At 36.9% G+C, this 13333-nt stretch overlaps 2 protein-coding genes across 6 annotated transcripts in view; both read right to left on the reverse strand.

Moving 5' to 3' along the window:
* Positions 1–3119, reverse strand: part of LOC132794972 (protein unc-13 homolog B) — a 74646-nt gene extending 71527 nt beyond the window's left edge. Inside the window, 2 exon segments of the mRNA XM_060805329.1 lie at positions 796–1605; positions 1607–3119. Of these exon segments, the coding sequence (XP_060661312.1) occupies positions 796–1605; positions 1607–3031 (2235 nt within the window). The 5' untranslated portion in view covers positions 3032–3119.
* Positions 3120–3141: 22 nt separating this feature from the next.
* Positions 3142–7683, reverse strand: LOC132794973 (uncharacterized). Of its 5 annotated transcripts, none has more exons than XM_060805334.1 (3): positions 7630–7683; positions 6406–6595; positions 3142–6198 (listed from the first exon to the last, which is right to left on the reverse strand). In XM_060805334.1, exons 2-3 carry the CDS (start codon positions 6409–6411, stop codon positions 3142–3144), a joined length of 3063 nt encoding a protein of 1020 aa, XP_060661317.1. In that variant the 5' UTR covers positions 6412–6595; positions 7630–7683. The 5 variants fall into 5 exon arrangements, with proteins under 5 accessions (XP_060661317.1, XP_060661318.1, XP_060661314.1 ...); XM_060805335.1 differs by having other exon boundaries at positions 6406–6534; positions 7528–7682; XM_060805331.1 differs by having other exon boundaries at positions 7528–7682.
* Between the last annotated feature and the right edge of the window lie 5650 nt (positions 7684–13333).

Genomic DNA, 13333 nt, shown 5'->3' on the forward strand with positions numbered 1-13333 from the left:
GAGTCATAAAGGTTGCCAAAAACTGTGACTCTAAAATTTGTGGAGCTTGCAAAATATATTGGTTTTCGGCACAATCAAAATTCTCATCTTGGTACAGCGGTTAAGCAAGGGGAGGAAGGTAAATTAAAAGCATTATACTCAATATAACAGTTCATCTTGATAAATTACTAAATGCGAAGGAATTGGGTTTTTCTGAAGAAAAAGGTGTAGTCGATTGAGGTGATTATTAAGTGCAGGCTAAGCAGCGACCGATTGTTAACTTTGGGTTTGTACTCTCAGGCCAAGAAGTAGACGATCAAAAAGTTTCGAATAGTAAAGTTAACTTTGGCCAAAATTAAGGCCTTTATATCATGATGCAATTTGAGGAGCAAACTTTGAAACAAATATTTGTATCATTGATGGAACCAAAGGAACTTTGTACGCCAATAATAGGAGATTGATATTACAATATTGGCTTGAAAAATAACGATTTCATCGCCGCTATTTAAATGTCAAGAATGGGCGGAAGCTCTGAAAATTCAAATTTTCGCGTATAATCCAAGGTAGATTTGATTTGATTGTGGTGAAGCATTAATAATTGACGTTGACTTCACAATCTCAGTAGGTATAGGAACTTTCGATGTATTACTGTTGCCTATAGGCAACACATGATATCACTCACCAGATATCATAAAGAAAATTATTCATACATATATTTGATAAAGTTGCGGCTTCAATGGTTTTGCAAGCGAAGGATGCTTAGTAAATGTAAATACTTATGTAGATAAAATCAAACTTAATTAAAATGGTACTCACATTTAACTGCATAATAATTTTGTTGTAAGCCCAGTGCCATCTTTGTTTTGCCGATATTTCTGGTTTTCGCAGTATTTGCATGTGACCGCTGACGACTTCTTCAGTTTCGCCCCGCATGAGAATCTTTTTGTTTTGCGACTTGGTTCTTGTCGGCATCAGATCAGCTAATTTATCATCGTCGTCGATATCCACGTCGTGATTATAATCATGAGATGCGTTTGAGGTCACTTGACGGTCGTCAACTAAATCCATCAGTAAAGAATTATCTTCTTCAATAACAATACTGTCCTGCTTTTTGATTTGATGATGAGATGGTGTTAGCAATTGCGGAGGAATGTTTGTAACCGCGGTAATGGTGTGAATACACCCTAAAGCAGTTGGCTCGGCAGTACTGATACTGGCGTTAGTCGTTGATATAGAATGATTGTTATTACCATGAATGAACTTTCGTGCACCTATAATACCACCAACACTGCCGCTGGAGGTCTCATCTAAATAATTTCCGCAGTCTTCATCACTCGGATAGTTTTCGTCCAAGAAGTCATCGTTATCGTTATCGTTCTCATCTTCGTCTGGTTGATGATTGTCTATGTAATCTAATGACTGTTTTTGGTTTTTTGTTTGTTGCAGCTCCTGTTGTTCTTGATGCTGATGAAATTGCTCTTGCTTTAACAGCCTTTGATGTTCAAGATACTTATATTCATCCTCTTCGTTAAAGAAGTCTTCTCGATAATTATAACTTGTGTTGACATTATCATAATAATCGGTTGCTCTTCGACTAGACGGTGTCGTCAGCTGAGAATCCAAAAAAGTAATCATCCTGCTCACTATCGATCATGCAATATTTTTCCTTATGGTTCATCTCAGATTGTCGATTGGCTAGCATAAAATCATTAATGATATCGTCGTCTTCGGATTCATCATCAAAAATTTCAGTTGGCTGTTGTTTAATCAATAGTCCTGATTTACCATTAAGGGTGGGCAGTTTTTTGCCAGTGGATCCCACTGACGGCACCGTAGGTAATATTTTTTGGCCTGCTGGTGCTACAACACCATTTTGCTGATTATTTTCATCTGAATAGTGAATATTGTCATTTTTAGAGACCACTGGCGGAGCCATTGTCATTGGCATTGACATATTATATCCGAGTATACCCGGAGTATTACTATTCGTGTAATCATCACCAGTATTCGAATATTGATTGGACGATGTTTCTTCCTTTAGCAACATTTTATTATACTCATGATATTCACATTCATCAATTATTGAGGAAGTAGTGTTCGAGCTTGAAGCTATAGTAGCGGTTGTATTATTCGAATACAATATTGTTGATACACTTGCCACTGGAATGGATTTGCTATTTGCTAACGTATTTGATGTCTTTTGAGCTACAGCTGAAGCCACGGAGGAAGCACTCTGATTGACCGCCTGAGTAGCGGATTGAACAGCTGCTGCCGCTTTACCAAAAAGGCTTCCAAACACTCCTCCACCACTAGTATTGTTAGATCCACTTTTCTTGTTAATTTCATTTGTTGTTTTAGTTACCGTTACTGTTTCTTGATTTTTATTTAAAGTAATTACATCATTCAAGCCAATACTAATAATATTTGTTGGTGTTGACTTAAAAAAATCATTCTGTTGCAAGCAATCGTTCTCTCCATTATCATTGTTTCTTGTTGTTTGATATTCTAAAATATCATAATTGGCATAATCATTATCAAGAACTTGCATTTCCAAATTATCTGAGTTTATTAAATCAGTCGAGGAGAAAATAAGTTCATCCGTGCGGTTGATGTCAAAGTCTGTATTGGAATTGATGTTGCTTCTTACAATTCCCAAAATAGCAGTCCCATTGTTGTTGCGGCTTAAGTCGGATTTGTCAAGAAGCGATGCTGTATACATTTGCTTTGAATTAAGTATTTCGACCGAATTGTCTGCTAACGATATTGAAGTATTATATGTAGTTGAAGATAATTTTTCTTCCTCGTTCTGTCTGTTCGAGCTGGAAAGTAATCCACTAACACTCGGCACAAGTTTTGAGGCTAAGTTGAAACCAAAACTTTTCTTGCTATTATTGTTAAACGTATTTAGTTTCGTTGAATCCACTGTTGAACTAACACCGCTAATTACTCCGTCCAATCCACCTTTGATGCCTTTGGAAAGGCCACCCAAAACACTTGTAGCTGTATGTGTATCTGCAACTTTTCTTGTTGAATATGGATCGAGTACATTCATGGCATCAAATGGCTGAAGAGGCTTATAATCGTTTTTTCTCTTCCAGATCGGACATTTTATTCAAATCGACATCTGTCAATATTGTATTGACATTAATTTGGTTGGTTTTATCACTTTTTTGTCAACTGAACAGGTGGAATACATGTTTCTTTCTCAATTTGTGCAATGGTGGCTAATAGATCCACATTAAAACTATCATAGAAACTGTCATCGAAGCCTGAAGCACAGGCTGTTGACTCAACTTTTGGGCTTAATGAAAAATTATTAGTTAGCGAATGAGGATGAGACGATTCATTACAGAATCCTGACATCAATCCAAGGCATGAATTCGTTGAGGTTATTTCCAAACATGGCAACACCGGAACTTCCATATTATCATTCACAATATTTAAATAATCCAGTTTATGGGATTCAAAGGAAGACTCGGAAATTGTATTTGAAGTTGGCGCTGAGATCTTTGTATCATCATTTATTGGCGGGGTTGGTATTGTTTTGATATTAGAATATGGTGTATTGGATTGAAAAATAACGGTTTCATCACTGCTATTGATTTCTATGTCAAGAATAGGCGGAAGCTCTGGAAGATCAAATTTTCGCATATAATCAACGTAGGATTGTTTTGATTCTGGTGAAGCATTAATAATTGACGTTGATTTCACAATCTCAGCAGGTATTGAATCTGAATTAACTATATTTGTTGTGAGCTTGGTTTCAAAGGTATTAAGAACGGGAGGTGTATTTGAAGAAATAGTTGACGATATTGCATCAATATTACACTGAAGAGAATTTAAATTGTCAGCATTAAACGTCTGCTTACATAATAAATACGAGAGAGTGGATGAAGAATCACTTAATGGTGTTATGATCATTTCAGATTTTGAAGCCGTTGGACTTTGTTGTGGCGATGATATAGCCAAGTCAATAACTGTAGGTGGGATTGATAATGACGGATCTGCAATGTTGATTGGGCTGCTTGACCACTTAGTAATTGTATGGGTTTCCAGTGGTGGCAGTGAAAACTTTGACGAAGTAAATAAGTCATCTCGGTCGTTATCAAGTAAGGAAACGTGTGCACTAATTGTAGTTGCAATTTCAGTAGAAGGGTAATCATTTTTATCTTCAGTACGATATTCAATTGAGTCAAATGTATAAGGCTTTAGATATTGAGATATGTCAAATGATGACGCCTGTGGCTCAGATACCTTTTCTATTGAATTGATTACCTGATGATCTATAATTGGCAATCCAAGGCTAAGTGATCTTGAATCTAGTTCTATCGATGATTTTTTAGGAGATGTCGAAGCAATCCAATTCTTATCGTCCTCATATTTAACAACCTCATTTGAATCTAAGAATAGGAGAGATGAAGAATCTTTAATTTTTTCAGATGTATTAACGCTTTTGCTGACTAACTCGTTTTGAGTATCGATGTTATTTTGGCATATTTTATTCTCGGTACAATCTGCATTTGAGCTTATTAAAGATCTTGATTCAAGAGTATTGGTAGCACTGAAGATTACATGATCTGATGAAATTGGCGATGCATTTTCAGATGGCAAAACTATCGAATTATGGTGATAAATTGGTCTATGATTAGTTATACATGAATTGATAAGATCTGTGTTTGCATTCCCTACTGTGATATTAGCCTTTGATATTGGCAACTTGGGTAACTGCTTTGGGCGATAATTTTTTGTCTCTGACTGTGGCAAACTTAAGGCATCTGTGAACTCAGGTAGTTGAACTTGTAACGATGAATCTTCAGTAACAGGAAGGCTAGAAGTATTTAGTAATGTCTTGCACTGAGGTGACGGGAGTCGTTTTGGCAATTTTCGAGTTGTAGTTGCAGTTGTAGTTGTATGAGTAGTTGGTGCATCTACTAGGTCGGGTTCTTTCATTCCGATGGAAAAAACATCTGTTGTTGAAGCAGTGGATCTGTAACCAATTTGACTATTAAAGTCTGTCGAAGAATAATTATTGACACGTTGCTGTGAATGTTGCTGCTGCTGTTGCATATGAACAGCTATTCTTGTTTCGCCAGATGCTATCACAGATGCAGTTGTCATTGCCATCATAAGCGAGATTTTGCGCTGTTGTTGAAGCTTGTGTTGAACAGCGCTAATTGTCACTGGTGGTGTGTCACTGTATGTTGACAAATTATCCGAATGGCCGTAGTCGGAGTAGTAATCTTTATAGTCAAGTGGCAGCATTGAGGTGTAAGGTCGAGCATTTTGACAAAATGCTTCATCAATATTGCTGGTCTCTGCTCCTGTAGCTAAATCAGGTGTAGCCCCCCTCCAATACGATTCTGTTTGACCATCTTGAATATTTTGGATACTTGAGGCATCTGACTCTATGTTGTTGCCATCTTTAAAGAGCAGTTGTGAGGAACATTGTTGTTGTTGAAAATTTGGTAACATCCGCAAAGGCGCCGCTGCTGGCAAACTTATGAAACTGCCAATTCGTTCGTCAATCAAACCACCGTTGGGTGCATATCCAGTATGTCCATTTATATTGTATTGAGCGTTATGAACATTCTGATACGCAACCGATTGCGGCAACATCCTATATTTTGAGTTTGAGTTATTGGTAACTTCTGACGATGACGAAGCTACTGATCCTGGTGCAGCGGGCAACCGGGCACCAAAACGGTCGTCTCCTCTTTTCCCAAACGTACCTTCACGATCTCGTATGTCAAAGTTACACGTTCCATTATGTGTCAAAACGGCGGGCAAAACTTTTGGCGTTGTTGTTATTGTTGTATTGTTGTACCCAAATACGTCGCATTCATATCCGCAATTATATTCGATTGGCGCGGATATGCTCGAGTCCCAATAATCACCATGCGTATTTAATGTCACTCCGCCCGCATTGACATCAAGAGCTTCGCTGATCGCTATGTGCTCATCTGAATTGTTCTGATTTGAACATTGAGTGCCCAAAATTTCGCATTGGGTCCAATCCACATCCCCTGCATACTCTACTCCTGAAGCTAAAGTACTCGACACTACAACTGCTCTCTTGTATTCGTCTTTAGTAAATGACTCCATGTTGTGTATATTATTATCATAATTGTAAACGGTATTGTTAGTAGTAATTGGTCGATCGACTGTGGATAAGGCATTGCTTTTATATACATTATGAAAACTCTCATTCCGTCCATAGTGCTGTAAGAAACATAAATGAAACAAGTACAAGTGTTGAAAGATAATTAAATAGTTTGATATACATATTACAAAACTAACTAGTTATCATTGTAGTATTAATGACTATATTGTCGTTTTACTCGTATTCACATATACATATGTACATATGTATATGCATATATAGTAGTAGTTTACAAGAGTATACAAATCTATTTGATCTTTATTTACCGTCATATTTTTTCCGATAGCTTCACTATTATACGCTGTAGGTTGTAGCTGATGCAGATATTTGAGGTTTCGATCGCATTGAAATCGCGCGATTTATCTTCTGGTTTTGTCCTTAGACCTCGATATATACTAAGGTCGGGAAAAAGATATAGCATTTTATAGCCTAGCCTTTGTCATCAGAATATATTCTCTGCAAATATAATTTAGCTGTAAAATATTATTTGTAGTTGTTCAGCATTTGTTAAACAAATAAGTATGTATATACAAGAATATAATTTATAGAGTCGGACATGCCTTCGTCTGGCATATACATATACATATACATATACATATACATATACATATACATATACATATACATATACATATACATATACATATACATATACATATACATATACATATACATATACATATACATATACATATACATATACATATACATATACATATACATATACATATACATATACATATACATATACATATACATATACATATACATATACATATACATATACATATACATATACATATACATATACATATACATATACATATACATATACATATACATATACATATACATATACATATACATATACATATACATATACATATACATATACATATACATATACATATACATATACATATACATATACATATACATATACATATACATATACATATACATATACATATACATATACATATACATATACATATACATATACATATACATATACATATACATATACATATATATACATATACATATACATATACATATACATATACATATACATATACATATATACATATACATATATACATACACATATACATATACATGTAAGCCTAAGCCACTAGACATATGTATGTATGTATGAACACAAACAATGCAATCAACAAAAACAATCACATTTTGTTTTTTGATGTGACAAAATTCATATACTTTAATCATTAAATTTTTGTATATACTTCCATTATAAATGTATTGTACGAATATACGAATATATATGACACAGCTTCAAATAAACAAAACACAAATACTAATATGTTGATATACTTATACCTACATACGTATTTCGAAATTGAATTTTTTTATGCATAACTTACAACTATAAGTTTAATGTTTTATTCTTAATGAGAAAGCTGGATAGTTTTTAAAAACCTCTTCATCACTTTAAATTTAACCATTTGCAAAATAAGTTAAATTACTTGATTTCCACTTTATATGTGCGAATAGGATAATAAAAGGTAATTTTGTATTGTATAATTCCTGATGTGTGAATGTAAGACATTGAGCATGCGCAGATTATCAAACCAATAAACCTGGTAATTGAAAGTTTCTAAGAGTTGCCAGAATGTTACATACAAATGACACACGGACACTTTCGTTTGGGGTATTCCACTGTTTTTAAAAAATAACAACCCATTCTAAGAAAGAATATATTATATTTGTTGAGCATGAACCTATGGAGTTGAGCCCTCAATTTAATTGTATTCCGTTTTTCAAAAGAGCATTAAATCTGGCGTATTGCTTGGGTTTTTTATGGCATTGCGCAGTTGTCACCAATGGAGTGTGGAGTTATTGTCACTTGGTGCTATGAACTAATCCCCTAGGGAGTTGAAATAGTCGATTAATTAGGGTTTTAATATTGAAAATTGAATAGGAAAGTATATGGCGGTGATAATTTTGGAACATATTGTAGAACAAGTAGTCACAAGTTTGGAAGTTACACTCCTGCAACTCATCTACACATATGTATGTATGTATATACAAATATGATGATCATACATCAATATGTGCTTATTGGTAGTTTTGTTATTTATTTATTTATTATTTATTATAAGGCTTATATTATAAATTAATTTATAACCTAGCGTAAATTTACTAGCGCTGGCTCTTTGGCATTGGCTGGGTAGTTTTGATACTAATAAGATTTATGTCAACTTATTCAAAGTTGCGAAAAACGTCTGGCCGCCAGAAAATATCAGTATCTGCAAATGAAAATTAGAAGCTGGTTAATCATAAATAGGCATTGTGAATTGTGAAACTTCAAGTTGATGTTCTTGAGTAAATAAATGATGATAGGGTAGCTGACTTAATTTTAATTTACAAGTGGCGATTTAATAGCAGTGCTGGTCATTCCCGAATCAATTCGATTATTTCTTACTTGATTTATCTTAAATTTGTAAACCTAGTGATAATCATGTACTTTTGCGATCTATTGTTAGCAAATAAATTGCATGCTTTATTAAAATTATTTATTTATTTAGAGATTTCGGTTAAAATAACAAACATTATCTTAAGCCAAAGCTTTCGTTTTGTAGATGGCTTTGGAGACATACTTAGGCATTTTAAAAAAACCTTTTGATGGGTGTTAGACTTTGAGTTTAAAAATATGAAAGTTTTAAATGAATCGCTGAAGCGCAAAAGGTCCAATCCAAGATTGTCCATTGGCTTAAACTTTAAGCCTTAAAGCAGGGGTGCTCAGCTGTGCACTGAGATAGTTTTAAATATTGTTTTTGGTTTTTTTTTTCTACATTTGGTTTAAAAAAGATTCAATATTTATATTAATTTTATTTTTTTTAGTCACTTTGAAGATCGCACAATTCCAATTGAAACTCAGGACTTTGATCAATTATTTTACATGTCATTGGGAAAAAAAAATGTCAATAATTTTCTTAACGCTATCAAAATCAGTAAACCTTTTTTTTAATTTTCTTTCAATCAATTAATTTGCAGCTTAAATTCAGTGAAATCATATGTATTAATTTTAAAGAAGGAAAATGAAAAAGCTTTTCAAGTTGCAAATCAAATAAAAATAATAATATATAATATAATATAATAATAATATTTCCATTTTTTGTATAAATCCTTCTATGAAACTCATTAAATCAAAAATATTGTTGTTTTGGCCTTGTAGAGATATGTTCAGATTATTAAGGTGTGTTGTTATATCTGTCAAGAATCCCAGATTTATGTTGAAATCTTGAGTCTTAATTTCACTTAAATATTCAAACGTTGGCATCTTCTGTTCTATGAATTCAACGACCGCCTTTCTAAGTTGAAAAAATCGCTCAAGGCACATTCCGCGACTGAGCCACCTCACCTCCGTGAACATATGTAGTTAGGTCCTTGAATGAATTTTCGCACTTCTCGAGAAATAATTTTAGTTTGTGATGTTAACGAGTTATTTGCTTACCTCGTATTTTGTTTACGATTTTTTATGACAATTGTCATTGTGTTAGTGTTACCCGTCCATTTCGAGCACAAGGACTCTTGATGAATTGCACAATGAAATGACGGCACCCGTATATTATTATTATACAATTGTCCAATAAAACCATTTTTTTTTTCGTAGCATAGCAGGAGCACCATCTGAGCATACGGCGGATAGCTTCTTTACTTCTTTTTTCAACTCCAACCGTTTGCATACCGCATTAAATATATGTATCTATTCCCCTTGTATTTTCAAGAAGTGAAATAAGTGCGAAAATTTCCTCAGTGATATTGAAGTCAAAATCAACCATTCGTGTTTCTAACATTAATTGACTGATGTCACAATTATCGCATGACTCATCAAGGGCTATGGAAAAGTAAGAACAATCTTCTAAAATTGTATCCAAATAGATTTTAAAATTTTCAAGCCTACGGGTCACAGTACATCTTGACAAGGAAACTTTATCAATTATTTCAGCTGACTGAATTCCAACAGGACCAAAGCAGTTCAACATGTCTTGGCATACCATTTTAATAAAGGGGCCATCAGGAAACGGGTTGCATTGCTTGGCAATAGCTAAGCTGGCTACATATGACTCTTTAATTACCGCTTTCTCATATATTTTTGAATTTAATTTAATTTGTGCTTCTTGCTCATTTAATTCTTTTTGATTAAATTGTATAAATTTTAGAATTTCCGTTGCATCAAATATATAAAACTGTTTAAGAAGGTTTTTATAGTCCGGAACTAGACCTTGAAATAAATCTCTTTTATGGGCGGTTTGAAAATGCCTATTACGATTGTATTTTGTGTTTACCTCCAGAACTACGAAGCATATTACGCATTGTACTTCGCATTTAAACTTTTTGCTAAAAAAAAGTACTCTATAATTCTTCACTCATTTTTCTGACGCGCCAAAAAATATAACATAACACGATGGTCCACCACGAAATAAATCAAAAGCCAACGCAGACAGAAAAATAAGTTCCAGTGCATGTGCTCGAGGAAAATACAAAAACAAAATACTTTGCGGTCAGCGAAGCGTCACGATGGAAAGAGATGTAATGGAGAAACTAGCAAAATTGGTTTTGTTTCGCATGCAAATCGAAGCCCATATGCACGGTGCTTATGGACGCATTACCCATAAGCACAGAGCATCTACAAAAACAAAAGTGCACTCAGAGTATAGGGCCTATAAGCCTTATAGGAACTCTCGCCACCGCGGTTGCCACTTTTGGTGCAAATGTACCAAAACTGGTACATTTTTATGCATTTTCAATATGACTGGTCTAGTATGTATTTAAATTTTTCATAAAATTGGCTCTGTTCCACCAGACACAAATTTTGTATCAATAGTGATCCTGATTATATAGTATCCCAATGGAACCAACTCCAACTTTCTTTAAGTCAGGGAAAAGAAAAAGATATTTGTAAATTTTTGACAGACATTGAAAGTAAAAAAAACGGTGTTGACGATCCGCTGTTCAGGAGCTTAATAGAATTTGATGTCGTTGCCACACAACTGCTGCTGCAGAGCGAAAGTTTTTTAAAATTTCGTTAATGAAAACTAAATTACGAAATAAATTAAAATTTAAGACACTAAATAACATAATGTATTGCAAGGAATTGATTGATTGTAAAGACCTTCACTATGTTTGGTCTCCAAAAGACTGTTCATTTTTAAAAATGAACTAAGATAGTTTAAAATTTGATGTATTATTTTTTAAGTAAAAGTTCTGTTTATGTTTGAAAAGTATAATTGATTAAATAAAAGTTCTGTTTTTATATACTAGTATATGGCTGGCAAAAATCCTCTGCTGAACCCTCCCCGAGGGTGCTGGCTGGGTAGGATCTGTATTACCTCATTGTCAACGGGTAGCAGATCTCTACTATACGTCGATATTTCAGGAACTGCAGATCCTAGCTGAGGACTCTGTTCCTTATCTTTCGGGCATCTGCCTGAAGATAAGTAGCAGAATCCATGGTACGAGGTGTCTGGCGGTCAGACTGAAAACGCTATGGGAGGCTCCCAAGAACAAAATTAGCCAACAATGGTCTCAGAATGGACTTATTAAACAATTCAACCCGGGCTGGGATGTCAGCCCAAACGTCGGTGGAAGGCGTGACTGCTACCACCGGCGGGCACGGGGGGGAGAGATCCTCTCTGCGTGTCGCCAGCGGTCACACCTCTGAGGCGGCGGGAGCAGGCCGTATCAGTTGTAAGAACACTGCCACCAAAAATTCGAGGTTGGTGCGCGCGGGTGCTGTGGTCTTAACCGATACGGACCAAAAGAGAGCGCTGCGCCAACGTCTACGGTGGAGGGGGAACGTCTTCCTCTTCAGTCACCCCTGCCTATCGCCAGCACCTCCAAGGTTCACGCAAGGCTTAGTGGAGTAGCTAACCTGTCCGTCAAGGACCAGGAGAGGCTTGCCTGGGCCAACACGTGGATGCGGGAAAACCAACTTAGCCCCCTTCCAAAAGACACTAAAGTGCAGACCGGTTCTACCGGCCCTGCCAACAACAAGGTGGAGTCCATGACAGAGAGAGTCCCAAGCAAGGGGCCCCAGTGAGCAAGAGGCTGCGAGCACCTGGCCCCACCAACACGGACTCAAACAAGACGAGACAGAGAGCAACGGTTGCTGAAACTGCCAGGCGGCATCTCGCCGTTGCTCTCATAGACAGAGGGGACCCTAACGGGAAAATGTCTGCAGAGCTGTGGCGGTTGACCCATAGTAAGCTGGTCGACGCACTGTTTGTCAGGATGGAGAATGTCCCAGACAGTCCAATGTCTACATTCGAAGGCACTGGCTGGATGAATGGTGTCAACATCCTGACATGCAAGGACGACCCAACATTGCAGTGGCTGCAAGCGACCGTACCCAAACTGGACGGGCTGTGGAAGGGGGCCAAGCTGGACGTGGTGGACAGGAATAATATTCCTTCCATGCCGAAGGCGAAAGTCCTTTTCCCAATAGTTGTTCAGGGAGAGCGGGCGCTTCAGCTGCTTAAAAAGCAGAACCCGGCCATACCGACGAGTGATTGGTCCGTGCTGAAGGTTGATGAACCTTTACCCAGTGGTGGGCAGCACGTTATCATTCAGATCAACAAGGAGGCCGAGGATCTGCTATACAAGCGCAATGGGAAGATGGCGTGGGGCTTAGGGAGCGTGTACCTTCGCCTCAAAAAACGTCATCCCAACGACCAGGACACACACACGCTGAGGTCAGGGGAGGTTGAGGCAGATCTCGGTCTTGAGAGCGTGACCGACGCTACCCAGAACCTCAGCCTGACTGACAAGACGGAGGAGGTGGGGGAGGAACTGTCCATGCAGACGGGCCCCCCGCGAGTTTGCTAACCTCTAATGAGTGTGCTGCAACTCAACCTCCATAAATCCAAAACGGCTTCGGCGGAGGAAGTATCCGCCTACGCGGCTTTGGTCCAAGAACCGTGGATAGCGTCGGGCAACACGGTGGCTGGGCTGAAGTCGCCTAACTATGATTTATACGTCCCGACATTGGTAAGTAGATCGAGACCTGCCATCCTTGTAAAGAAGGCCTTAAAGCTCATCTACTACCTAATTACAGCAATGACGATCTAACCGTGGTGGTGCTAGAGAGCCGTGAATTATGTTTGCTGCTGGCATCCTGTTATATGGCCCACGATAAGCCGGCTCCACCTGACGAGCTGCGGAGGT

Source organism: Drosophila nasuta, chromosome 4 (assembly GCF_023558535.2).
Source record: "Drosophila nasuta strain 15112-1781.00 chromosome 4, ASM2355853v1, whole genome shotgun sequence".
NCBI lineage: Eukaryota > Metazoa > Arthropoda > Insecta > Diptera > Drosophilidae > Drosophila > Drosophila nasuta.